The sequence below is a fragment of the Fonsecaea nubica genome (genome assembly GCF_001646965.1).
Source record: "Fonsecaea nubica strain CBS 269.64 chromosome Unknown Scaff26, whole genome shotgun sequence".
Lineage (NCBI taxonomy): Eukaryota > Fungi > Ascomycota > Eurotiomycetes > Chaetothyriales > Herpotrichiellaceae > Fonsecaea > Fonsecaea nubica.
The window spans coordinates 276,554-303,593 of record NW_019173699.1 but is presented as its reverse complement, the minus strand read 5'-3'; the positions used below and the strand labels follow the sequence as shown (position 1 = coordinate 303,593).

The 27,040-nt window shown below is 51.9% G+C and overlaps 7 protein-coding genes across 7 annotated transcripts; 4 read left to right on the top strand and 3 right to left on the bottom strand.

Moving 5' to 3' along the window:
• Positions 1 to 2,136: 2,136 nt before the first annotated feature.
• On the top strand, positions 2,137 to 2,915 carry AYO20_04860 (hypothetical protein; the record flags this gene model as incomplete). The annotated part of the gene is made up of 2 exons (XM_022643155.1): positions 2,137 to 2,214; positions 2,268 to 2,915. The coding sequence occupies 2 exons, from the start codon at positions 2,137 to 2,139 to the stop codon at positions 2,913 to 2,915; spliced, it is 726 nt and encodes a 241-aa protein (XP_022500966.1).
• A 3,846-nt stretch (positions 2,916 to 6,761) lies between these two features.
• AYO20_04859 (hypothetical protein) lies at positions 6,762 to 7,792 on the bottom strand (the record flags this gene model as incomplete). The annotated part of the gene is made up of 2 exons (XM_022643154.1): positions 6,762 to 7,597; positions 7,648 to 7,792. 2 exons carry the CDS (start codon positions 7,790 to 7,792, stop codon positions 6,762 to 6,764), a joined length of 981 nt encoding a protein of 326 aa, XP_022500965.1.
• A 690-nt stretch (positions 7,793 to 8,482) lies between these two features.
• Positions 8,483 to 13,480, top strand: AYO20_04858 (hypothetical protein; the record flags this gene model as incomplete). Its single annotated transcript, XM_022643153.1, has 2 exons — positions 8,483 to 8,566; positions 8,627 to 13,480. The coding sequence occupies 2 exons, from the start codon at positions 8,483 to 8,485 to the stop codon at positions 13,478 to 13,480; spliced, it is 4,938 nt and encodes a 1,645-aa protein (XP_022500964.1).
• A 916-nt stretch (positions 13,481 to 14,396) lies between these two features.
• On the bottom strand, positions 14,397 to 14,867 carry AYO20_04857 (hypothetical protein; the record flags this gene model as incomplete). Its single annotated transcript, XM_022643152.1, has 1 exon — positions 14,397 to 14,867. The coding sequence occupies one exon, from the start codon at positions 14,865 to 14,867 to the stop codon at positions 14,397 to 14,399; it is 471 nt and encodes a 156-aa protein (XP_022500963.1).
• A 1,104-nt stretch (positions 14,868 to 15,971) lies between these two features.
• On the top strand, positions 15,972 to 16,914 carry AYO20_04856 (hypothetical protein; the record flags this gene model as incomplete). Its single annotated transcript, XM_022643151.1, has 2 exons — positions 15,972 to 16,304; positions 16,378 to 16,914. 2 exons carry the CDS (start codon positions 15,972 to 15,974, stop codon positions 16,912 to 16,914), a joined length of 870 nt encoding a protein of 289 aa, XP_022500962.1.
• A 1,463-nt stretch (positions 16,915 to 18,377) lies between these two features.
• On the bottom strand, positions 18,378 to 21,589 carry AYO20_04855 (hypothetical protein; the record flags this gene model as incomplete). Its single annotated transcript, XM_022643150.1, has 3 exons — positions 18,378 to 20,383; positions 20,610 to 21,222; positions 21,302 to 21,589. 3 exons carry the CDS (start codon positions 21,587 to 21,589, stop codon positions 18,378 to 18,380), a joined length of 2,907 nt encoding a protein of 968 aa, XP_022500961.1.
• Positions 21,590 to 24,496: 2,907 nt separating this feature from the next.
• Positions 24,497 to 26,008, top strand: AYO20_04854 (hypothetical protein; the record flags this gene model as incomplete). The annotated part of the gene is made up of 1 exon (XM_022643149.1): positions 24,497 to 26,008. One exon carries the CDS (start codon positions 24,497 to 24,499, stop codon positions 26,006 to 26,008), a length of 1,512 nt encoding a protein of 503 aa, XP_022500960.1.
• Positions 26,009 to 27,040: the final 1,032 nt, after the last annotated feature.

The following is a 27,040-nucleotide window of genomic DNA, read 5'->3' as shown; positions in this document are numbered from 1 at the left end:
ACCCAATAGTTGGTCCGCAAAGGTTGGATTCGAGGTCGGGGGTGCGCGGATGTATCCCGATGGACACCTTAGAAAGTGTATAGCGATGTTTCGTCTGCTGGTTAGACTGACGGGGAGGGAAGGTTTGTTGCTTAAGTGCTTGACTTCGGTGTTGGTGGTTGTGACTTTGGTTCCCCCCTCCCAATTTGCTGCCTACGAGTGGTGTCAGTTGCCGGGGGACAAGACTCGGGAACTACTCGTATAGGCAAACAGCGAGAGAATACCGAGGAGGAATAATAATAAAAAGGGGGACGGAGATGGAGAATCAAAGGCAAGGGACGGGAGACGAGAGGCCAAGGGGCGAGAAAAGGTAAGTAGACAAGGTGCCTAGCTACCTGCGGCCACGACTACCTGTACCTAGTGGTTAAGTACGCGGTACTTGGGACTCTGACTATGACCTAATGAGAGGACTGGTTACAATGACTGGGTGCAAGAGTTACAGCTCGGCTCGAATGGCAACTACAACGCCGCTCAGAAGAGCGTGTGAGTAGTCGTGGGAACAGTCACAAACATATATACATGTATCTGCCCAAGGTACCTGGGTCTGGTGTTGACGAATGCGGGTACAGCACAGGCTCAGGCGCAGGTGCAGGCACAGGTGCAGGCACAGGTGCAGCTCCTGCGGGTGCATCCTACAGACCGGCAACACTTCGAGCAGGCTTTAACTAGTCATGCAGGTCTGGAGGCGAAGGGTTCACCCATGTAGTTTGTCTTGGGGCGTTGGGGGCTTGGACTGGTACGAGTAGTACCTTAGCAGCTTAGCAACCACTGGCAACCTAGGTAGGCAAGTAGGCACTGAGGACCAGCGGTCACTGGGCACCGACTCATGTCTAGCCCAGCTTCTCCATCCCCATCCACCATCTTCTACCACCCAAAGGTGGACCTCTAGGTAAAGCGTTGCCGAAAAGGATATCCCACGGCGTCTGCAGTGCTCATGGCCTGCAGCGGGCATAATGCACACCCGCACCATCCCCAAGCCGTAATTCTGCAAAAAAAATATCGTCCCTTGTGTGGTCCAGTGCCTGTTTTCTTTTCTTGCCTTGCCACCTTTTTCCGAGCAATCATCTGTCTGAAGCAAACCACACCCTCAATCCCAGGGACGCTCTTCAACGCCTCGCATACATATGTCAGATCCCCCCATATCGACATCTTACTTAGGTCTCTCTGCACTGCCAGCGCCCGAAGCTCCCATTGGTCCATAAACCCCCGTCTCTGCCAACCGCATTCGCCCCCAAAGAAGCAACCACCGCAGGACAATCCTCGAAAAAGTCATCCCTCAGCCTCGAGACATCTTCGAGACACTCCCGAACCTCTTAGAATCGACTCGATTTCGCCTGTCCTCGAACACTCTCAAGTGCCCATTTCCCGTCAAACATCGCTTGTGACCACTTCCGACTGATCGGTAAAAGCAACGTCGGCTCAAGTGACAGAACCTTCGTCCACAAGGTTTGCTTTCCCTCCCAAAAATCACCCCCTCAAATAATACCCCGAACTGCAGGACTGATCAGCGACTTCCTCCTCCGGTGACAGGTCTCCCACCAGCGAATCCTCCCTCGACTGCGTCTCGTTTTCCGTTGATCGACTGCCGACCTTCAAAAGTCACCCTGTCTCGTTCCGATCCTTGTGCAACTTGCAGTGCTCTCGCCGTACCTTGCATTTGCCTGTTAAAAGTGCTGTCTGCCAGTCGATCCCCTACAACCGACCCATTGCGACAGTCGACATTCTGTCCAGCCTCCAGCGTTGTACTGGACACCATTCAACTGGATTTTGATTCAGAGAAGAATATCGAACAAAGAGTTCCGGCGTGTCACCAGCTGACCGCATTGTATTGCTCGCTTTCAATTGGCCCAGTGACACTTGATCCCGTCGAGGTCCAGGTCAAGACCCTCGGACAACACCCTTCCCGCAGCTGGTGACTTTCTATTGAACATACCGAAGACACATTGTCCAACCCTTCGCAGTTGCGCGCTTTCGCACGAGCGGATGTGTCGATCCTGTTTGTCAGGTCTGCCAGGGTCTTTGTGAGACGTTTCTAAGCTCGAACTTTCAGATTTACCATTGCCCACCCCAAGTCGGCATCGAGGACTGGCATACATCATGACGGGGAAAATGACCCTATATAAATTGGTGGTGCTGGGAGATGGCGGTGTCGGGAAAACGGCTTTGACCATTCAGGTTTGTTTGGACCGACCTCCTTGCGTTAACTGGATGCTAAATCCCCCTTACAGTTATGCCTGAACCATTTTGTTGAAACCTACGATCCTACCATTGAAGACTCTTATCGGAAACAAGTCATGATAGACCAACAGGCTTGTATGCTCGAAGTTCTCGATACTGCTGGACAGGAAGAATATACTGCTCTCCGCGACCAATGGATCCGGGACGGTGAAGGGTTTATCCTTGTCTACAGCATCACGTCGAGAAATTCTTTCAGCAGGATCCAAAAGTTCTATTCCCAGGTGCAACGAGTCAAGGAATCTGGCCATCCCAATTCGCCCACGGGGGCAAATTATCTCCAGTCTCAAATGTCCGGACAGTCCACGTACAATGGTCCTCCCATCATTATGTTGGTTGGCAATAAGAGCGATCAACACCATGAACGCGAGGTTCCTTTCCAAGAAGGTCAAGCACTGGCCAAAGATTTGGGATGCGAGTTTGTTGAGGCGTCGGCCAAAAATTGCATCAACGTGGAAAAGGCCTTTTACGATGTTGTGAGACAGCTGAGAAGACAGCGACAATCACCCATGAAAGCCATTGACCGGAAAGGCACAAACTATATGTCACAGCCTAGTCCACGCAACAACTTTGATTCGGATCATCAGCGGATATACCGTGATCACACCAAAAAGCGCAGCACCAAGTGTGTTATTTTATGAATGCGAGTTGGGCTTTATGAAACCCCACTACCCGGGGACTGATGCCTGATATGAAACTATGAGCCATTCATGTCTAGAGCTGGCGACAAGTGAGGGTGTCGGGACCTGTGGTGCAACCCCCAAATTCCTCTGTCATCCCCCAGAATTCCACACTTGTCATGACCAAGGACGCACACGACCGCGTCTTGTACGTGTGGACGGAGAGTAATCCAGTCTTTCAGGACATGGATATCCTCGGCACTTGTTGTCCACAGGGCACCTTTTATCCGCATTTTCCCTCGATCCCACTACGCCCAACAACAGCTCCTGTCTCCCTTGCCTTGGGTTGAGAAGAGTCGTCGACACGGAGAAAGCTTGGAACAGCGACGGGACCTGTTACAGTTGGAGAATTACCATATAAGCTACAGTACAGCAGCACGATTTATCAAACTCCAGTGTACAATATATTCACGTCTAAGATACTAGAAAGGGACATGTCACGGAATGTCTGAAGTTTTGCACAGGCTGGTTAGGTCTGAGTGAAGCTACGTGTCTTGCGACCAATTTTTTTCTCGTCGTGGAGTAAAGACGGACCAGAATCTTTGATGGGTATGGAAAGATGATGGTGGCATTTCTCCCCAGAGTTCCAAGGAGGACATCGGAATAACAGCCCCATCTGGCATGGTTTACAGGAACCGGCGTCGGGACGACAACCAATGTGGCGCGGGCCTTTTCCAGTTCCAACCTGAGAAGCCGATGTCGTATCCAGAAGGACCTTGTACATATTGGGCATGAGGTTTGATGGAGATGGAGATAAAAAGGAGGGCCTTTGATATCTACATACATGAAGGAGGGGGGGCAGCTGTCGACCTGACTTCGGACTCGTATGGCTGGAGCCTGGGGAATGGGGTATGGCGTATGGCGAATGGTGAATGCACAAGACCAAAAAGGAGGCACGGGGAACGCAATCAAATTAACACAAGTATTTTTGCGTTTTGCGGGACTAGATCAGAAATCCAGCGAGCCAGGCAGGTTGACAGGTTGGCAGTGGCAGTGGCAGTGACAGTGACAGGGAAATGTTAAAAGTTTGTCCCTCGTACCTATACGAGGACTACCTGGACTACCTGGACGACCACCTACAGTACCTAAGTACCGAGTACCGAGTAGATAACCGTCTCAGTTCTCGCCTGCTTCGTGCTTCGTGCTTCGTGCCTCGCGTGGTGGACGCTGGACGCTGGACACTTCGACGGGGGAAAGTCTAAGGGAAACTGAGTTGTGCCCGAGTACTCGGTACTGTACAAGGTGACAAGGTAGTAGTAGATGGTAGTAGATAGTAGTGCGTAGTTTGTATGGTGCGGTTGCATCTCTGGTTTCTACCTAGTACTGTGATGCTACTGTGCACAAGGTATGCAGTACCTAGCCAAGGTACCTCGTACATACGTTCTAGGTACTCCGTCCTCATGTGCCTGCCAACGCCCAAATACCCTCTCACTCTCTTGTCCTGTCCAGCACATCTCCCCCACGTTTGGCCCAAGCGTCCTCTGGTGGATGTTCGAGTACCTCATCTCATCACTCACCTCGTGTCGACGCCAGGTCTGAAACAGCCGAGAGCGAGTCCAACACTACATCCCTCGGCTTGCTGGCTTGCTGGCTTGCTGGCTTGCAATACCTCGTATACAAGTTCCAATAGTTTCTCCGTCCAAACCGATACAGACAACGGGTGCTGCTTGGGGGAGAGTTTAATCCCCCACGGCACCTCAAGAGCCCAGAAACCCGAGACCACAAGCGCCGCCACATGTTTCTCAACGCGAGACAAGGTTATATCGGCCTCTTCATCTGCTCCTCTCCCGCGTCGTTGGCTTGCATGTGCAACTCCGTCACAACGGACGCAACGGTCTGGAGACCTTTTCCACCGGCCCCACTAAAGCACCACTGTTTCTCATCCTCGTGTTTTGTTCTTGTCGATGGCTTTGGCAAACAAATCCCTTTCCCCTTCTTGGACGGCGTGGACGGATCCATCTATCGTTGTGGTTGGCCTTCAACCCTCCACATGCGACAGAACGGGATAAGATTCACCTCATGATGGTGTGTGAACCATGTGGCCGTTGCGGACCTGCATACCGGGTTTGTCCGCTGGGTCGGCATTTGGCAAATGGGCAAACGGCCAAATGGGCAATCATGCCTAGGAAAGTTCCGCCATACCTAGTTCGCGGTCGTGTGCCTGGGTTCGGGTCCTGGCGCCTGGGGCCAAGGTAGTTCCCACAGGGACCAGTCACCTTGCTCGTTCAGGGGTCAGGTAATAATTCGTGTGTTCAACGCTCAGGATGATGTTGTACTCGTATCTGGAGCTGGCAAGGCTGTGCAAAATGATGAGATGGCCCGGCATCAGGCTTGAGAGGGATACTTCCTGACCGACTCATGAGGCGACATGTTCAGGATATCCTTTCTTTGATGGTCGAGCCAGATGCAATATATGGGAAAGGAGAACGGGATTCCACCAATACCTGTCACTCTGGCCGCAATGGCCGTTGATGGCGTTTCAGGAATTTACCGTCACACATTGTCGCCCAGCCCAAAGTTGAGCCCCAGCGGGTCCTCGCCATCTCCCATGCTGGATTGTAAGGCTGCAGTCATTGAAAATGTGAGTCGGTGGTACAGAGTCTGGTGTCACACTTTCCCACAACGGACCAAAGCAGGAAGTTTGAAGACCGAGTTCAGAGTACCTCGTACGCCGGTGTGCTTAACTTAGGCCCGTTGTGGTTGAATAGGAACCAGTACTCGGCAATTGTGTCCCAGAAAAAGTAACTCAGGCCGAAAGAGACATTTATCGAAGTTCAATCAAGGCAGAGATGCCATTGTGTTCCTCCCTAACATTGGGCTTCAACGCTTTATGCAGCCAGAAGATACCACTTCCAACTCCGGAATGACAGTCCTCAGGAGTTCTTCGGGAGACCGTCATCGCTTGAATGCATTTTCGACCTAAGCGAGACGGCCGCATCTACGATTCCAACTGCCGTGCCGTGTCGCATGGTAGACAAATCAGGGCTTCTGCAAGTGGCCGGGAAGCTTATTGAGCTCGTTCAAAAATTCCACATTGCTTTGTCTCGAAGGCCTCGAAGAAATGGTAGCACATGAGCTCCGGCCACGTCAGAAACTGTATCAGAGATGCAAAGATACAGGGACATAGCACCATTCGGCTTGTACCGTACGATCCGTTGTTGGAAGGTCATTGCACCTAGGCAGCTCTAATTCATTGCGACGAAATAAAAGAGTAAGCCGTGTGCATTAGCTGTGTCGAATTCGGAGTCGGCAGAAGAGCGAGTTCAGGACTTCAACATGGATGCCGATCATTCACTTGCTTGTGCTGGCTGAAGGTCTGTCTTCCATGTCCTCCGAGTGCGTCAATCATATTACCCCGACCTGGGTTGAGATAGGGAGCGAGCGCGCCCAGCAACATCCCAGTGTCCATGTCTGGCTCTCATCACTCTACTCAGATCGTAGATGAGTGCAGCGAGTAATGGGTAGCTCTTTGCAGAGAGCGGGGACGCCCCTGAAGACTGCTTCGATAGTCTTGACATGTGTCTTTATGGGAACTTGCTCCTAAAAGAGACGGGATTTTTCATGCACCCCAAGAGGAGAAAAGAGTTCGCTGCCATCCTCGATCGTCGTCCTATCAGCAGGCACGCCGCCGGGGGTGTGATAAAGTCTCCCATGTGCTGCGGGTTGCTGCAGTCCATTGTGCGGCCCGAAGCCTGACGTGCATGCTGGATAGTGTGACCTTGCCACCGTCGAAAGACATGGAGGTGCCTCACGCTAGACCTCAAGGGAGACTTTCCTTTGTTCGGGCATCTTGGTCTTCATCAATGTTCAGGCTTCTGATTGTTGTCCCCGATGGGTACTCCTTCCTTTGCCTTTCTTGGGAGAGGCAGCGATGTCCTGTTTCAGGTGTGCTATGACTCTCTTGTTTGTTTCCTTTTCTGCTTCCAGTGCTGATATTCGAGCTTGCAGTTCTGTAATCTTCCTATCTTTGGCCTGAACAGCCAAACGTGTGATGTCTCGGCCCTTGATGATGCCTTGAGTACGCAGGTCGTGCCTATTAAGAAGATCCACTAATTCCCTCTCGACCTCCAGACTCAGCCGAGAGCCGTTCAGTATACTGAGAGCTTCAGAAGCAAGCGTGGAGGGTTCAGGTTCAGGTAGGGCATACCCAGTGGCCCTCCTAGCTGGTGTACTGGACGGTGAGAGCAATCCGCTGCCTCTAGACTCATGGGTTGCGCTTGGAGTACTAAAGACATCGTCACTGAGAGGCCAGGTTTCGTCGGCGACACCGGTCTGCTCAATCCTCTGCATAAAGTTCCTCTTGCCTGGGGATGTCAGACTCTCTGTGCGAGGAACTTTCTTCGGAGTTTGAAATGGCGCCTTCTCCAACATATCTTGCTCTACCATGAGAAGCTCTTCATCATTACTGGACGACCAATCAAAACTCTCGTCATGTTTAGGATTCGCAGGCTCTTTCGTGTCCCGTCTCGTTTGCGGTGTCGGAGGGAGAGCGGGAAGGTCTTTCTTCTGAGGTGTCACCGGAGCGGGCACATTTGGCTCTGTTCGGGAATTGTTGAGGACTGCAGCTTCTTCGCGGACTTTGGCATCATCATTCCAGAGGAAGAACTTGCACCGTTTGTGCTGCGGCTTTTGGCAGGTGTAGACTATCGCCAGGCATCAATACAAGACCCAAATGTCCAGACAATTCACGTACACCATCTTCCGTGATTCTTGCCGCCGTTTTTCACTTGAAACTTGTCTGCTGGCATCCGCGGCTCACAGTCGCAATGCCAGACACTGTTAAGGAAGGCCCCTCTTTTGGCCGTGCGACCGTTCCTCGTGGTGTAGGAGCTGGCCATCTCTGGTCTCTCATCACACGATGGTTTGCATTGGTGGCGATTGCGCCGTCATATGATGCCGCAGCATGACCGTCTCATCGTTGTACTTGTAGGTGATGATGTACCATATCATATGTCTGTGCGCCAGGTAGCTGAGGGTAGGTCACCAAAATATCGACCTGACCATGAAGGCAACAATTTTGGTTTGTTGATGCGATGACGCAAAATGGGAGGGTCATGATCCCGGTGGAGACAGTTGTGTCTGTCGGGTCAGGCTAGGGGCACACGGGGCATTCGGTAGGCTGGTCGTTTAGCCACCAGCAACAAAATCTCAGGGACGCTACCAGGGCTCCCTAGGCATCAGCCACACCTTCAAGCCTCTCATGTTGGGTTCGCTTCTCCAATACCAATTACTTTGTTAGGGGACCTTCTTGATCAATCTCCAATTGTATACCACTTTCACACCTGTCGTGTCCGGAATCCTCAACGCGACACGCTCCCCTTCCGCCATTTCTGGACATACAGCGGCCTGCATACAAACGCAAGTCACAAGCCCAACTGCTGCCATCAACAACTACCTACTTGCGACCTGTCCTCACCCACAGAAAACGCGCTCACCACCAATTCCGACACGAGCCGATCCCTCCTTGCCCAACCGAATGATGGTCATGCAAGCACACATTACCCAAGACTGATAACACCGGTACAATCATGGCGCCCACGGGCGGTGGAGGAGGAGGAGGCGGAGGCGGAGGAACAGGAGGCCTTGGTGGAGGGGGAAACATCAAGGTCGTGGTAAGAGTGCGACCGTTTAACAGTCGCGAGATCGATCGCAATGCAAAATGTATTGTTCAGATGCAGGATTCCCAGACCGTTCTTCAACCTCCTCCAGATGCAGAAGACCGTCTTCGAAAAGGTGGAAAGGATGGCGCAAGTGCGCAACGGACCTTCAAGTTCGACAAGTCCTACTGGTCTTTCAATAAGGCAGATCCAAACTATGCTGGTCAAGACAATCTATTCAACGACCTGGGCGTTCCCTTACTCGACAACGCCTTTCAAGGCTATAACAACTGCATTTTTGCGTATGGACAGACGGGCTCCGGAAAGTCATACAGCATGATGGGTTACGGCGATGAGGCTGGCGTTATCCCCCGAATTTGTCGAGAAATGTTCGAGCGCATCAATGGGTTGCAGTCTGATCCACACCTGACTTGCACTGTCGAGGTCTCCTATCTGGAAATTTACAACGAACGGGTCAGAGATCTCTTGAATCCGGCTACCAAGGGCAATCTACGAGTCAGGGAACATCCATCTACAGGACCGTATGTGGAGGATCTGGCCAAGTTGGCCGTCCGCTCCTTCAGCGAGATCGAGAACCTCATGGATGAAGGTAACAAAGCACGGACAGTGGCGGCCACAAACATGAACGAGACCTCCAGTCGCTCTCACGCTGTCTTCACCCTCACCCTCACCCAAAAGCGCCATGACGCGGAAACGAGTATGGACACTGAGAAGGTCGCAAAGATCAGCTTGGTCGATTTGGCTGGTTCCGAACGTGCAACCTCAACTGGCGCCACCGGTGCCCGTCTCAAGGAGGGAGCAGAGATCAATAGGTCACTCTCTACCCTTGGTCGGGTCATTGCGGCACTGGCAGACCTTTCCTCGGGCAAAAAGAGCTTGAAAGTGCCGTATCGAGATTCGGTGCTGACCTGGCTCCTCAAAGATTCACTTGGTGGAAACAGCATGACTGCGATGATTGCTGCGATCTCACCGGCCGACATAAATTTTGAGGAGACACTAAGCACCCTACGATACGCTGATTCGGCCAAGAGAATCAAGAACCACGCAGTGATCAACGAGGATCCAAACGCTCGCATGATCCGCGAGCTCAAAGAGGAACTTGCCAAACTCAGGAGCCAGCTTGGAGGACCTACTGCTGCAGGTACCGAGGAGACCTACCCTGAAGGAACGCCACTGGATAAACAGATGGTCTCTATTGTGCAGACGGACGGTTCAGTCAAGCGTGTCAGTAAAGCCGAAATCATGGATCAGCTAAGTCAAAGTGAGAAGTTATACCAAGATCTCAATCAGACTTGGGAAGAAAAACTCCAGAAGACGGAACAGATTCACAAAGAGAGAGAAGCGGCGCTGGAAGAATTGGGCATCAGCATTGAAAAGGGTAATGTCGGCATGAGCACCCCCAAGAAGATGCCTCACTTGGTCAACTTGAGCGACGATCCCCTGCTGGCTGAATGCCTCGTCTACAACCTGAAGCCAGGAGTTACGACAGTCGGGAATGTTGACTCGTCTGAAGCTTCTGAAATCAGATTGAAAGGGTCGAAGATCCTTGATCACCATTGCAAGCTCGAGCACGTCGACAACGTGGTGACAATCATCCCCAATGAGGGTGCTGCTGTCATGGTGAATGGTGTGCGTGTGGACAAGCCCAAGAGGCTGAAAAGTGGGAATCGTATCATTCTGGGAGACTTCCACATCTTCAGGTTTAACAACCCGTTGGAGGCCAAAGCCGAGCGCGCCGAAAGAAGTCTACTCCGGCAATCTGTCACCGCCAGCCAGCTGAACTCGCCAACGCCATTCCGTCCCGGACACGAAAGGAGCTGGAGCGCCGCGGGATCTGAATTTGACGGTGAATCACGATCCCAGTCTCCCGGGTTCAGCAGTAACAGAGACTCGGACTGGTTCTTCGCTCGTCGAGAGGCTGCCGGCGCTCTTCTTGGTTCAGATCCGAAAATCATGCAACTCACCGATGAGGAACTCGACAGTCTTTTCGAGAATATCCAGAGAGCACGAGAAGAGCGACGTGGGCGTTCCGACAACAAACAATTCGAACATGATGAAGACTCGGACGATCTCAGCTCTTTCCTTGTGCGTGACAAGTATATGTCAAATGGCACCATCGACAACTTTTCCCTCGACACTTCTCTGACACACCCTGGGACGCCTTCTGTGCATGACAGCTCGCAAGACGATGGCGAACCGACCTTGACCCCCAGCCAGTTTGGACAGCAAGCTCAGCACCAGATGCAGAAGGGCGAGGAAGAAGAGAAGCAAGGAGCTCCAGAGAACATATCCAAAGATGCAGAACGGGAAACCCAGGCACTTCAGATGCAGCAAGAGTTGGAGCGGGCGAAACAGGCGTTTGAAGAGGAACTTCGGAAACAAAAGGAAGAATACGAGGCACAAATCAAGAAAATCGATCAAGATGTCAGGATACGAGAAGCTGCTCGAACCCCAGCTGGATTTCTGCCGCTAGAGGCTTCCGAGATTGCCGTTGCCCGGAACGTCGTGGAAAAATGGCAACAAAGAAACTACATTTTGATAGCGGAGGCAATATTGCAAAATGCCAGCCTTCTCAAGGAAGCACAGGTTATGAGCAAACTGCTGGAGCACGATACCAACTTTCAGTTTGTCATTTTGGACATTGGTCAAGAACGCGGCTCGTCGTATGATCTCATCCTCCAAGACATCTCTGGGGACGATGATGATGCTCTAGCGGATGCGCGCAAGCCGTGTCTCGCCGTGAGGGTTATTGACAATCAGCTCAGCTGTATTCACCTTTGGTCGCTGGAAAAGCTGCGACTGCGAGTGGCCAAAATGCGTCAAATGCGCCAGTACAAGAATCAGCCAGAGTATCTTCAGCATTTCCGTCTGGACAACCCCTTCCGTGACTCTGACCAACCCTTGTTTTCGCTGATTGGTGACGGGAGCATTCCTCTGACCGCTGTGTTTGAGACCCGGGTACAAGATTTTGTGGTCGAAATATCCTCGCCGTCGACAAGACAGATTGTTGGCAAGGTCAGGATGTCCTTGGAGCCATCGCTGGCAGAGTCTCCGCCTTCCACAATCAAGTTCAACATTGTCATGCGTGATTTTGTTGGCTTCGCCGAGCACGAGGGGACGCAGGTACATGCCCAGATGACAGTGCTAGGAACCGACGACGAGAGTGTGGCGACTACCCAGCCCATCCACGGGTTTGGTGACGGCCCAGTACGCTTTGAGAGCATCCACAACTTGAGTATTCGTCGATCCGGGGAGAAATCTGCCACTCTGAAGATCGCCATTTTTGCCCAAGTTAGCTCAACCCATCTCGACAAGCTGATCAGCTGGGATGAGCTTCGTGAAATGAATGAGAACCCTCCGGATCAGCAACCATCTCATCGCTTGCCCGAGTCTGAATACTCCGTGGAAGAACGGCATGATGTCTTTGCAAAGGTTCAGATTCTAGAGCTCGCAGAAAACGGCCAGTACATGCCCGTGGAAGTCATACACAACAACCCGAATGATATCGGGGCATTCCAGTTGCACCAGGGACTTCAACGTCGGATCTCCATCAATCTGACCCATGTCCTGACCGAAGGTCTGCCCTGGGACGACCTGAAGTCTTTGCGGGTTGGGGAAGTTCATCAACTAGACTCATCCGGCCGCATTACCGACATTGCGTCCGTCACACCAGATATCCCCCTCAAACAAATCCAAGAACCCATGATCAAAGATAACGCCGATGGGACGTCCAACATTACGATTGTAGGACAATGGGACAGCTCATTGCACAAAACCCTCCTCCTTGACCGAGCCACCAACGAGAATTGTCGAGTTCAGATATCGTTGCGGTGGGACGTTGTGTCCAGTCGCCTCGGACACGATCATTCTATGAAATTCTCCATCGACCAACAGGTACAGATCTTGCCGCGATCGTACGTTCGACCACAGTCTATGTTCAAGTCATTTTGGAACCAGACTCGGGTCACACACGCCACAGACGGAGTGTTCTCCATTGTCGTGCTACCAATCAGCGCAAAGAGAGCAGCCGATCTATGGCGTCTAGATACTTCAAAGAATTACATCAATGGAGAAGAACTTCTCGGGAATTGGCAGCCACGAGGAATTTCGTTGGTTAAAGACTACTTGATTGCCCGAAGGAAAAGGCGTCAATTAGAGGACATCGAATCCGCCAAAGCCGCACTGGGATTGCGCAGGCTTAGTATCACCGCACAAAGAGGTCGGTCTCGCACAGTATCGTCTTCTGTGATGGATTCCCGAGAAGAAGAACTTCTGCGCAAATACCTCGCCATCTGGATGAAGCCGAGTGTCGAGATGAAGAACCCCATCTTTGACAACGGCGACGAGAGCACATGTCCCCGACCGTCGCCAACACCGGTGACTGAGGCATCGCGCACATCGTCGACCCGCTACCGAGCCACCGTCACTCATGTGCCCAAGAACACAGTATCTCTCAAGTCAGGCTATCTTCTCATGCCTTCGGAATCTTACGAGACGTCCCCTTCCGGCAATCACGCCAGCGTCATGCAATGGAAACGTCGCTTTGTCGACCTGCGCCCCCCTTATCTTTATATCCAGTCCGTTCCAGACGGCGAGGGAATCAACGCGGTAAATCTCACCCACGCACGGATCGATCATGACCCAGACTTCAAGCGCTTACTTGGCGGCGGATCAACCATTTCACACGACGGCGCCGACTTTTCATCAACAGAGCAGCAGCAGCGCGGTCACAGAAGGGCCGGGAGCAACGCCGAACTCCACGGCCTAGCTCACGTGTTCGCCGTGTATGGCGAGCAGAATACGTTCTTATTCGCAGCGCGAAGCGAGAGTCAAAAGCTCGAATGGATTCTGAAGATTGATCAGAGTTACTTTGCCAATGACGGGGAGCAAGATCAGGTGGAGGTGTGAGAGATGGAGTGACGTCCAGCCCACCCTGGAGACGGTGTGGCCGAGCTTATGAGGACGACGCAGATTGTTGGTTGCGATCCGGTATCTGAACAGGTAGTGAGGGAGGCTATCTCGATGCGAATGTGGTTACATTTCGATTGGGCGCTGGAAAAAAGAAACACACACACACACACACACAGACACACACACACACACACATGACTTGGACGTGGACTGAGCAGAGCGGTTATAGATCTGACTTGAAGATACCCCTTTGGTTGTTATCAATATGACTTTGTTTTGGCAAATCCATACATCTTTATGCCGTCCCGTGACGGAGCTGGCCCGGCTCAGGCTGATCTTGCCGTCGATGTCTCTCGGTGTAAAGCTCCCGCTCATACCAATTCACTGTAGAATGGACGGCTGCTGTTATCATGTCCTGGTCGTGGACAAAAGGGACATATGCGGGCCAGAAACGGAATCATTCTGTTGACGAGATTGTTGGGATCGACATAGACAACACAGATAGTCAGAAAGAACGCCAGCAGGATGCATAGGTCCATATACGGAACAGAGAAGGACCGGCCAGTCAGAATCCAAGCAAAAGCTCGGGGCCCCATCAATAGAGGACTCAGGATGTAGTAAAGAAAGTGCACAGCTCGCCAAAAATAGGTTCGGTCGTATAATGCTCGTTTCTGGACCGGCCAGGCTGTGCGATAGACCATCAAAGTTACCAAAGGAAGCCACAAGGCCGTCATTATCAAATAAACCAAGCCTTGTGAGGGGGCCCGAATGTCGTTGTGCATCACCACTCTCTTGTAGACCGGCAATCCAGAGAACTGGGGAGGCCGGCCGAGGTCTTCTGAGAGGGTTTGATGGCATGCTGTAGACCAGTTGCCAAATGCTTGCTATGCAACCACAAAAAGTCAGTTTCTTTTTAGAAGATCAGAAATCGTGTGGGAAAGTGGTTTGGATTTGGAGGGCACATGGAGCTTACTCTCTGGTTGAAGCAGTCTTCGCGGAAATCCTTCCTTGCTGTCCACGCTGCCCGAGAGTTGTCGACATACATATAGGCAAGGCCGAGGATAGATGACGCCATCACAAGTAGATTGAACGCCCACTTCGCCAAACTCTTCTTGGTCCCTATTGATGTAGAACCGCACGGCAGAAGCGTACAAACTCTGGTCTTTCGAATAGTCCTCATAGCTTGTTGTTGCGCGGCACCCGCTGGTATCGGAGTAGCGTTGCTGTTTGCTGTTCGCAGGAGACTTGGGGAGAGGATGGCAGGTGGGCTTGAGGCATGGACGGAGATCTGTGGTGTGCCCGCTGGGAGTGAGCTCAGCCTGATCGGGGCAGGAGCGCGTTGAGCCGGGGAGAAGAAGGTAGTAGCACTCGACGCAGGCGCCATGGAGATCAAATGGTTTCCAAATGACAATGGACAGAGAGATTCAGTACAGCGCTGGTGTTGTTCTTCAATCTTGATGCGGTCCGAAGCCGGCTTTTCGTGGTTGTCGTGGGTGTAGTGGGAAGGCGGTGCGGACACATTCCAATTTGGGGAAAGCCCGTTCGCCTTGCATGAAGCAGGCACAAGGCAGAATGAGCCCCATTGCAAATGAATCAGCCTGACAGCCTAATAGCTACTTGGAACTTTTAACTTGGAAAGTCCACCCAGCCTGATATCCGATTGATTCAGCCTTGTCATTGTTGACATGAGCACATGCACGAAGCTGTCTGATTGTGTGGATGACGTAATGAATCAGTCATTTCTTGGTATATGTCTTGGCGCTTCATCCCCCTTCCGTCTTCACGTCTGCGTAAAGTATTCGACATGCTGCATTATCGACATTCCCATTACTTCCACCATCAGCCGCTGGAAAGGGCTTCTTCCTAAGGACGACACAGATTTGTTGATATCACTTGACCTATGCGGGGAACTCTCGACAGGACTTTGATGTCATATCTGGCCACTTGGCGCCACATCCGAAGTTGCAAACCAGGGTCCAACAGGACGGACCATCTCGCCGTATCTCCAGCATCACCCGGTGACAACATCGCATTTCAACAAATCCATGACAATTGAGTTTTGAGAGCGGCCCGGCCTGGGGCGCCATGGCGCTCACTAGGGTCGCCTTTTTGACTCACGATCGACACATGGCAGCTATGTCGCTCTGCCTGCGATCGACAAGAAGCTTTGACGGCAAAGCCCAGAGGTAAGATGGATCGAACCATTTTGTCCATCCTAGCATTCAGGCCATTAGGCTGAGCATGTTTCCACTTTCACAACTAGCTCGTGAAGCAAACCTTTGTATCATGATTATCCTCGTATAGAGAGCTCACTCGTTGACATCATCCATCATCCATCCTCCCTACTCCCCTTTTACAAAGCCAAACTCCTCCCCTTCCTTTTTGCAGAGAGGTTGAAGCACATTCTCGTGCAACATTGTTTGCCGAACCCTTGATCTCTTCCAGCATGCCTCGCCATTTCCCCCCTTTCTCAGCTCGACGTCACCATATGTCCAGCTCGACCGCAGCCACGGCGTCGGCCTCGAACAGCCAGCAGCAGCATCACCACCACCATCTTCCTCGCAACAATGACCCCGATCGAGACTTCCTTTCACGTCGAGCTCGCACAAAGAACCATGTCATTGCCATGGTTGGTGAATTTGTGGGCACCACGCTTTTCCTGTGGTTCGCCTTTGCAGGTGCGCAAGCCACTGCCATTACGGGTGGAGGTGTAGCCAATACTCCGACCCAGATCGCCTTGACGAGTTTGGCCTTTGGATTTTCGCTGCTCGTCACGGTGTGGGCATTCTACAGGATCTCGGGGGGACTGTTCAACCCAGCAGTATGTTTTCTCTGCATTTGTTTGAGGCATTCCTCGCGCGGACCTCGAAAAACTGACCGAATCTGAACATCAGGTAACCCTTGGCCTCGTCATCACAAAGAATCTCCCCTGGGTTCGCGGCCTGCTCCTCTTCCCAGCCCAAATCCTCGGCGGCATCGTCGCGGCCGCCCTCGTCAGATGCATGTTCCCCGGTCCGCTGGTCGTGGGCACGACGCTGAGCAACAACACCACGCCCGCGCAGGGTGTCTTTATCGAAATGTTCCTCACGTCGCTTCTGGTATTCACCATCCTCATGCTCGCCGCGGAGAAGCACTACGCCACCTTCATGGCCCCTGTGGGCATCGGCCTTGCGCTGTTCGTCGGCATGATGGCCGGCCTCCCTTACACGGGTTCCTCGATGAACCCGGCGCGGAGCTTCGGCCCCGCCGTCGCGGCCCCTTACTTCCCCGGATACCATTACATTTACTGGTTCGGTCCCATCATGGGCTCCCTGCTGGCTTCCGCCTACTACGGGTTCGTCAAGTATTTCCGGTACGAGGAGGCGAACCCGGGCCAGGACGCCGTCAGTCCCGAGGAGAAGAGCAGGGACGAGGAGATGGGTGCTCCTTAGGCACCAGAAACCCCGTTTATCTAACATCATCAACCCCCCAAAAAGGTCCGCTCAAGCTGGCATGAATGTTTTGTCTCGATATGGTGCTATGGTGCCCGCAGAAGGGATTGGGCTCAAAATGCATGTTCATGCACCAAAAACGGTAAAGGAGAACGAAAAAGGACGGAGGAACAAACCAAAACGGAATCGCACACTCGGTCGGACTTCGCGGACAAATGGGGAATGACGGGATTTGACGGGTCCTGCCATGTCATGGTGAAGAGCCTTTTTGGGGGGGGGAGGAATTTGCGCGGTACCAGACCGATAGGGGAGATATCACTGCGATCTGTAATATATGTGGGTATTTATGAATGACGAGCAATAATACTATTCACAAGGCATGCAGCAACATGCGTCAGGCGGTTACTCCAGAAGAGGAGGCCGGCACGGATGACGCCTCTCTAGTTACTCGATACTTGTGTCGGGGCCATCCTGTCAACCACGTATATATGAACCTGGTAGGAGAAACACGCTGGGAACTATAAATCTTCACTTGTAGACATTTTTGATAATTGGGCTCTGCTTTTTGCCATAGATAACTCTAGGAACTTCTAATGGCATCGCCAGACCCTATAAAGGTCCTGTCCTTGCGTATATTGGATTGAAACTCCTTTCGTCTCCTCATCATCAAGCCCGACAGAATGCCATTCTGCAGTTCCGATTGAGGTAATTGAAGAGTGGTTGTCCAAAGATCGCTAGTGTCAAAGCACGTTTCGCCCGCTGATTTCACCCGCTTCAACGGCGCCTTGAGAGCCATACTCTCGCCTGCTTTCCAGCTCCTCCTCGTTCCAGTGCAGTCAACCGTCAGAATGTGCCACATGTTAATCCATGGTTGCAACCACACATTTCCACGCCAAAGCGATTCTTTGCAGACCAGTATCCAGCAATTTTCAATTGTGCAGCCCTTGCAAGACGATAGCCGACTTTTCATCCCCACACCGACGCGTTGAGTGTTGCCATCGCCCTTGCTCTTGGTCATGACATGAGACTCCCAAAACGCCTTTCCATAAAGCACGCCGAAGGTCTTGACAACGAGATCCTCCCTTGTACCAGCCCAAACTCCCGCAATCAGTCACTTACAACATCGTCAAGTCTTTTGTCATAAATCATAATATCATAAAGTCAACAGTGCGCCCGCCTCTTCAAGAGACATTTTCAGAGCTCCAGCCTCCCTTTCTATCTTCGTGTCGAATTCTCTGTACACCAATATCTGACCTTTTTGTCAAAACTTTTCACAAGCTGTCGTTTTTGTGCAACTCAGGTCTTCCGTCATTAACGCCGTAACCAATCGAACTTTTTTCTAGGATCCGTCCCATTCGCTTGTGGTTCAACTTGTACACTTCGGTCGTATAGCTCGCTGCGTGGGTCCGCAGAATCCTGTTGTCCAAGGTTAGAAACGAGGGCTTGCGCATGATCCTAGTGAATTATCTCACCTCTGACTCTTCAACAATCTTGGTTTCCAAGATCAACTTGATGATCTCATCAGTTCGAACAGACCTTTGGGGGAAGCTGTAGGGGTTTTCCAAACTGCGTTGGATCCCAACAATGACATCTCCCATGATTTCAAATTTCTTCCAGTTGATGTTCGTGCCGATAAATGTCTGGTTTGCCGAAGCAGCCATCGTAAGATCTTGTCGCACAAGGGGGAGAAACGGGATTCGTTCCCCTGGAGAATTGTCCCAAGCCATGCGATATGCGGCATGAGATCTCGATATGCCCATGAGAATGGTCAACCTCAGAAATTGCTTCTGCACCTCCGGAGGAATCAGATCTCGAGTTGCCCCCAATCGAGCAATCTCATGACCAGTGATGCCTGCCACGATAGCACCGAGGGAGTTGTAATTATTCAGTTGCCTCACTTTCCATGCTAGTGCCATAAACTTTTCCAAAGCTCTCGCTCGGTGCTTTGGCTTGTCTCGAAGTAGGATCATGCCAGAAACAAACAAGGCCAGATGATTGAAATTCTTTACCATGGCGCCGATGTTATCACCGGAGCTGGACTTCCTTTTCTGGGAGGTAGAAATAGAGACATGCCGAACAAAATCCCGGGGTCTGATCGCCGAGTACACAGTCCAATCGATCCGTGTAATTTCCCTGGCAAGGTCGTCGAGGGTGCTTTCCATGAATAGATGCCATTGGAATTTGGTGAGGCGAAATCGAGGCACTGGCCTGAATCTTTCGGCTTCTAGCTTCGCATTTTCCAGCTGGAGAAAGTTTGCGTATGACTGACTGGAGGGATTACTTGACCTCATCATGCTGGACGACATCGCAGGCACATTGGATCCACGTGCAGACGAAGTCGTCCCGTCAAGATTGTCGCCATTCTCATCTTCTTCCCGCCGTCCCTTGCGACCCAATTTTGCCATATTTTCAGTGCTCGGCGATGGAACCAGGGTTGATGACGACCCCGACGTCCCTGCTTTATGACTGCCTCCGCCACTCTTTTTACCCGATGCTGAGGTAGAATCATTAAAGGCCCAATCCAAATCTTCGTCGGGAATGATGGTGTCCAAGTTGTTGCTTATCTCTCTAGCAGCAGGTGCGAACACTTTGCTCTTCTCGATACTTTGCACAAAAGGGATAGCGATATCACGAGCAGGGCCAGGAGAAAAATCTCCGGGATACGTGGCAGTCCATTGAGCCAATACCTGTAGGTAGCGAAGCATCTCTGCGACCTTGGTGAAGTGAACCATTTTACTTTTTTCCACCTTCATGAACTGGTCAATGATAGCCGTCAGCAACATTTGTGGGGTTGCAAAAGCACGGTACAGACACAAAAAGGACGGGACAAATTTGGAATCTGTCTTGTTCGTGGGTAGCAGGAGGAGCTTGTCGACCAATTCTTGAAACGGAACCCCACGCTCGACGTTTGGTGAACCCTCGTCAACTTTGAGAGCGCCCAAAGAAGAACCCAAGGCTTCCACTTCAGTCCGAGGGGAAAGCTCATGAGAGTCTTCGTCCATGTTGAGGAAAGTTTGATATGCCCGGCTGTCAATGGTGGATGCTGACTCGGGACGAAGCATTGATTTTACATAATAGGAGTCGGGCGTTTCGGGAACTGCTGTTGTCGAGGTCTCGAGAGGGGATGTCAATTTGCCGGTGTAGTCGCCGGAAGACATAGGTGTATGAGGTTCGGCCGGACGGCGCTGGGATTGAGAAACAGCTGTTGTATCCAACTTGAGTTTGGCCTTACGACCGGCCGGAGCCACATCCTCCGTTTCCGAAGATTGACTATATTCGTTCTCAGACTCAATGAGTGCTTGTCGCACCGAAAGGTTCAGCAGTAGTTCCTTAGACTTCGATACTTGTAATCGACTGTTCGATCGGCTCCTGCTTCGAGCTGCTTTCGGCGAGGGATCCCTTGAGACAACGCGCTGGCTGCCTGAAGACTCGGTGGAAGTATACGAAGACTTGCTTGCTCGGATAGAGGCTTGATTCGTTGTTAGCTAAGACTCCATTGCTCGTGTGGTAACAGATGTCGAACGTGATATTCGGGTCACAAGAACATGACTGTGTTATGATATATTTGGGAAGTCTATGTATGCTAGACAATAGACACGGGAAGCGAAACGAGAAATTGAAGTTCGGGTGGCGGGGAGGAACCACCGTCCTGGGGACGGGGAGAACGGGCAGCTCATATGGCAATGACGACTTACCTCGCGGAGAGGCGATGACTCGATGAATCATTGCAAGGAAACACTGCTTGGTGTTCTCAGGAGACCTTATGGAAATTTCGGCAATGGCGACCTTGGCAAGATTACGGCGGACAGTCTCGTGGAAACGTGGACTGATCTGGCGGGAATCGTCGTCGACGTCGCATTTGGCAGCAACAAGCATACAAGGCACGCCAGTATTGGTCATGGAGGCTTCAGTAATGTCGTTAGCGGGAGGTCCAACTTCCTTGGGAGAGATATGATTGTTTGAGACCAGCAGGAAGATTGTGAGTGGGAACTTACTCAATGCGGCCGGGACGTCGGCGACGCTTTCCTTGTCAGAGACGTCGTAAAGGCAAAAGACACCGTCAATTTCGGGTAGAGGAACCCCATTTATGTATGGTGGCCATTCGATTCTCCGCTCACTGCTGAAGTCGACATCCTCGAAGAGCAGCTCAAAGAGTTGAATTTGATAGCACCTGTCTCTGATCCGTACTTCAATCGAGGTTCGAGTCCGCTCTTTCCCAATGGCGTTTCGAATGAAGCTGGTTTTACCAGAGTTGCGAGAACCAAGCACCAGCAAGTTAATGGATGAGGTCGACTCTGATTCACTCGCCTAGAGGCAGATCGAGGGTCAATATAGCTACCGAGCACTGGGACTGCTAAAATGGCGAGGCGAGAAGGGCAAGACGTACCTTGTTCGGTAGCTTCGCCTCGAGGGAATAGCCAGAAGGCTGGTGACGATCTGAGCGCCGGGTGTTTGTGCCACGGTCTGGAGAAGTTAATGAGTCGACCCGAGCATGAGGTTTAGAGCTTCGGTGGCTGGTATCAGAGGGTTTGACAACGGCTGATGGACGCCTTTGGTGGTGCTGGTCTTTGCGTCGATCAACAGTGGGGGCCGAGTTGTGCCTTTCCCTAACTCTGAGAGGTGGCTCAACAGCCTTTGCGTCGAGTGATCGGTACCTTGTGGAACGTGAATCCATGGATTAGGGCTGGAGAGTCAGGTTCAAATCACTGCATAGCTACTAGTACCAGGCAGCGAACGGGCTCAGGTTGGTCCTTTGAGAAACGACTCGTTGCAGAGAGATGACGACCAGAGAACTGGAAACTGGTGGAGGTCATGGATTTCTGGGACATAAAGACACCAAGTCAATGGGTCTTTGTGATGAACTAGCGGGAGTCGGGACGAGATGAATGAGGTTAGAAGTTCGAGCAGCGCTCCGTGTCGAGGAGAGATATGGACAGGGAACTAGACGAATCGAGCAGGTGGGAAGAGGGAATCGGGTGGTAATTGTCTGTCGGTTTCAGGTGGTGATAGTGAGCAGTGTCTCTAAACCAGGTTCGGAGAGATGAATGAGCGTGAACAAAGTCAGGGTTTGTGAGAACAGAAGCGAGTGTCGATCGAGGCAGGATTGAGAGGAAAAGGGTGAGGTTTAGCACAAGCAGGCTCCGTAGGGTATCGGCGGAGGGTGGGTATCTCAGAGGTCCGAGGCTGGATCAACTGTGGAGAGGGTAATCTAGCCCGTCGACGTGGATTTCAAGTTGGTTCTGGGCCCAACGAGGGGAGGAGACACGGCTGGACGGAAGGGCCTGAATTGCGAGAGACGAGTGCGTTGTTTGAGATGAAGGGAAGACTGAGATTGAGGTTGGGGTTGCGCCTGCGGTCACAGTATCGGTTGGGGAAGAGGGTTGAAGGGTCTTCAGAAGGAGGAGGAGAAAGAGAATGAAGGATTTAGAAGTACCTCGTATCGATGGATTTCGAGGTTTGGTTGGCAAGGGGGAGTGGGAAAAGTGTCGGACACCAAGCACCTTTCAGTTTTAGGTGAGTTGATGAGAAGGTCGGCCCCATGTGAGAAGGACTTGGGTGACTCCGAACAATAACGTCAGTAGTCGAGTTTTCCTGGTCAGGTACTGCCACCCAGTCTGCCAGTCAGTGGTAGTTTGATGCAGGAACTACGCAGTAGCAGTAGCAGACACTGTGGAAAGGTGCAGGGTGAGAAAAAGCCGGCCTGCTGCAGGCTGCTGTAGGCTGGTGGTTCCGCGGCAGGACCATGCAACAAGCCATTGGCGGGGGGTTAAGTTGATGCTGGTTAAGACGCTGGGGGGTGGGCTTGGGGGCTCTCTAAGGGTCATTTAGGCCTGTTTAGGCTGGTAGTGGACAAGCAACCCCCTGGTTGAGGCTCTGGTGGAGAGCCGCTTGTTAGGCTCCCACCCGCCGCTACTATGCACGATCAAAAAGGATGCATGCTGCACCCTGCACAGGGAAAAATAGTGACGAGGTGTTTGAAATTGCTCCTCGCAGGAAAATTGACGAGATAGGAAGGGAGTCTACTTCCGACATGAGCCTATTCTGTGCCTACATTGCCCACCTAGGTACATGAAATGGCGATGAGGAATATATTAAAAGGCTATGCTCCGTGATCTACAAGGGAAAGAGCTTCTCGTGAAGTGATGGTGGTGAAAGTACGGAGCGCGTGGGCAGAGTGCGCAGCCAGGCAGCCGAGAAGCGCAGTCTGGGTGCAGTGCGGTACCGAGGACCAGCACCTCGTACCTGCCGCAGTCTCGCCCTCAAACACCTACACAGGCGCAGTCACCATCACTACCACCTACTACCACCACCATCACCTTTCACTTCACATCTCGTTCTCATCCACATCAACCTCACCACCTCCTCACTCTCCTTCGACCTCTCTACTCGGCACTCGGAACTCGTTAGTACATATGCACGCATGCTCATCACCTTCCCCTCCTCCAGCGTGTCGCAGGCTTCGCCACGATTATTCACCACGCTCTACCGAGCCGTAGCTGGTGACTTCCCGGCACCAAATTCCATCCCGGTCAGGGGCCATTTGACTTGCAATGTTCCTTCAACCAGCGTCTCCACCTCTCCCCTCAGTGCATCTCGAAAAGCTTTGGGGCTTGTGCTTTGGCTTTGGCTGCTGCAGCTTCTCAATTTTGGTGTGGTCGGCGTGAAGCATCCTCCTCAACCTCTTCCACACCCACGCCTTGATTCTGTGTGCTGCAATTTCCCCACCAACATGATCGCGATAACTTCCGTACTTGCGCGGGAAAAAAAAATACTCTTGAAGATCTCGATGTACAAGACTCGTTCCAATTTCATGAGGGCGCGTGATTGAGATGCGTCCGCGCTTGACTGGCTGGTGACGGCCATTTTCCCTCGTTCACCGACTCATTGATCTGGCGGAGGCTATTTTGATCACCATTATGAGTATTATTGGTAGGTACTTCTAGACAAGAGAAGTTACTCCGAATGGAATGGCTCAGCATACCCACGAGCGTGTGCCCCTCTTGTCCGTTGTCGATGTCACTCTGAATACTCCAAGGTCACATACTAGCTAGCACGAGCGTGCACGAGTAAGTTGTCTCTCTGTCACCAGTTCTCTACCACTCCTTCGCGATGGAAATGCTCGATTTGGTGTGATTCCTGTCTCTTGTGCGCCGCCCCGCAATGCCAACAAGTCTATCACCAATTTTTTCAAGCCACCCGTTCACCGTTTTAGAAGGGACCTTCAGCTCCTGGTCATCTACGGCGCCCACTATGCCTCATTTGGTGTTATACTCTCAGCATGTAGGAACTCTCTCCTTTCCAGCCGTTGGTGGCTTTCAGTGATCGAGCTGGAACGAGATTTGTCTATCGCTTTCGGTCGAGCCTCGCTTCACACAAATGTCCATCCCCCCCTTTTCGCTTACCTTCGCTCCAGCTCAAAAAAGTGGGCAAGCAAAAACGTGGCAATGGAGCGCGCCAACCTCATTTCGACGCGTTCCAACATATACTGATGACGGATGTTCCTGTTGGTATAATATCGCCTACCATGATTGCATCAAGTGGACTATTCATCTAATCTTCACATCCTCTCCCAAACTTGGAAATGTCGTCCTTGTACTCTGGTGACCATGGGGAAACAGGTGGAGGCAGCGCCAGGGCAAGCACCATATCGATCGGTCAGGCTATGCAGCGGACATGGGAATGGATGGCGGCTTATCAGACGGGATCCGGTGACTTGACCACATCGACCTCAGATTCGTCTTTGAGAAATCCAGACGATGATCTGGATCTCGATTCCCTGTTCAGACGTCTAGACAGGTACACAGCCGAGATGCGGGAAGTCGAGGATCGTCTCAAACGAGCGAGAAGCGTTTCTGAGAGATCCGAAGGTATCATTGCCAAGCGATTCTCCTTTGAAGACACCTCGCTGGAGATGACCGAACCTTTGCCGGCATTGAGGTGGCCGCCAGACTCACATCCTCCCAAAGCGTGGAGACCAAGGCAAATCCCAAGTATTGCGACTTCTTCCGAGCAGTCCATACCAGCTCCCTTTGCCCACCCAGAGCATCGGAGCTCCTTACGCACGGAAAGCCTGCCACCTGATGCAGAGGAAATAGAACAGGATTCACCGGCACCACTGATTGGAAATTGGAAGCAATGGGCAGAGCAGCAGTTCTTGCCCACAAAACTAGCCCCCACGCGTGCCAGCAGTAGATACTCGGAGACGAGAGAATCATACTCTGAACACTCGCGCCAACGATTTATCTGGCGGCGGCAATCGCCCTCCCCTCCTGGGGAAGCAAGTCATCACGAATCAAGTTCCGAGATGAGCCACCTCTTGGCCCAAATCCCTGAATATCTCACAGACGACCATTGCGACTACCATCAATTCGACTTCTCCGAGGATGACGAACTCAGTCCAGTAATCCCGAGATCTTGGACGTTACCGCCCAGAACTTCAAGTATGAAACAGCCGAATAAGGAAGCGTGCCGAGAATCAGCAAACGCCCATCTCAGACCGATGCCACGTAGGAGGATGACAACTAGTGACGCAAGGCCTGCGATAAGGAATGGCGGAGTCTGGTCCGGTGAGGCTGCTGAGCTCTTCATCCAAGGCGAGGAACCGTCTCTTCCTGGGTTATCTCAATCCACGTCCAACGCAACCTTGAACTCGAACCCTCCTTTGACGCCTTTGACGCTAAGTGATCCCAGAGAAGACCAATTACGTCGGGAGATGGAAAGTTTTGCCATCCAGGATGGACCAGGAACACTCGAATACCGATACCAGAAGCGTAGGCCTCCTCTCCTGAATTTGCTCGATTCGGACGAGGAAGACTATCAGCAGTCGGTATCCTCCACTGCGGAGCTGGACAACTCAAGCTTGCTCGACATGAGTGAGGAGCGCAGCGTCAGACCCCGGCGGCGACGCAGGAGCCTTTTCAATATTTTTCAGAGGAGGTCGCCTGTGGAAAAGCTGATTGATATGTATTTCGAAGACGAGCCGGGAGAAAAGGATACTTCCAGAAAAGGATCCCCTGTTCGAGAAAAGGTGCCGAAAAGCCCCGCAACACCACCCCTTTCTCTGGCCATCCTCGGAAAGCAGATGTCGTTCTAGACAGGGGCACCAATGTGGGCTGAGTCCTCGTCCAGCTTTCTCGAATCCAACTCTGCCACCAGCTCTGCAAATGCCAACATACCTGATGCCTCAGCTGTGTCTGAGTCTAACTGGCGATCCAGAAGTCGCAAAGCACGCGCAATACGTTTCTGTGGAGTATCTTGGAACCTATGTCCTCGTGGATTGTGAGATGTGGACTGGGCCTCCTCCCTCTCGTCAACGGTGGTCCCAAAAATAAACTTGAGTTTCGTACGCAGGGTTGGGTATTGTTGGAAGAGATTGTCCAGCCTAGGGTCCTCAATCAGACGGTCGACAAGAGGCTTGTCCTCTGCTGAAGCCGCCTCTGATATCGGAGGTGCAACTCTGGGGCTTGATACATCGCTCCTGGGTAGGGACTGGTCACACTGACTTTGATGTGTCTTGAAGCATGGCAGGGAACAGCTGGGTAACAACAATGGTTAATGACAGGAAAGTAGTTTAATGTCATGTATGAACTATCAAAAACATACCTTGTAGCCCTACAGGAGGAGCAATGGTATTTAAAGGTCGGATTCTGACAAACACTGCAAGGCTCTGATGACATGTGGTCAGTCCGATGTGGTTTGACTGTTGAGAATATGTAGTTTGTGGGTATTTGCGTAACGGTCAAGACCAGGCGACGACCACCAATATTGTAAATGCCCGAGGCGTATGATGATACTCGAATTACTTTCATACACTTGGGTTCAGAACAATGGTGCTCTAATGAGGTACGAGGTCCTTGTGCCAAAGTGTTTAGATGGAAATGATTGGCTTTTAGCGGATGACAAATGCTACGTGCTTGGCTGGCACTGAAATGGCCGCACGGCCGGCAAGGGGCTGTGCCACGTGACAGCTGCCCTCCAGAGTTGCGTCATTCCAAGGGATTTTTTCGGTTTCTAGAACCTTTTGCACCGAGTTAGATAGACAGAAACCGACCAAAACACACCGTTTCTATCTATCTACCTAATTACCTCCCTACACAGGTGATATACACACACTCCGTATTTTGTA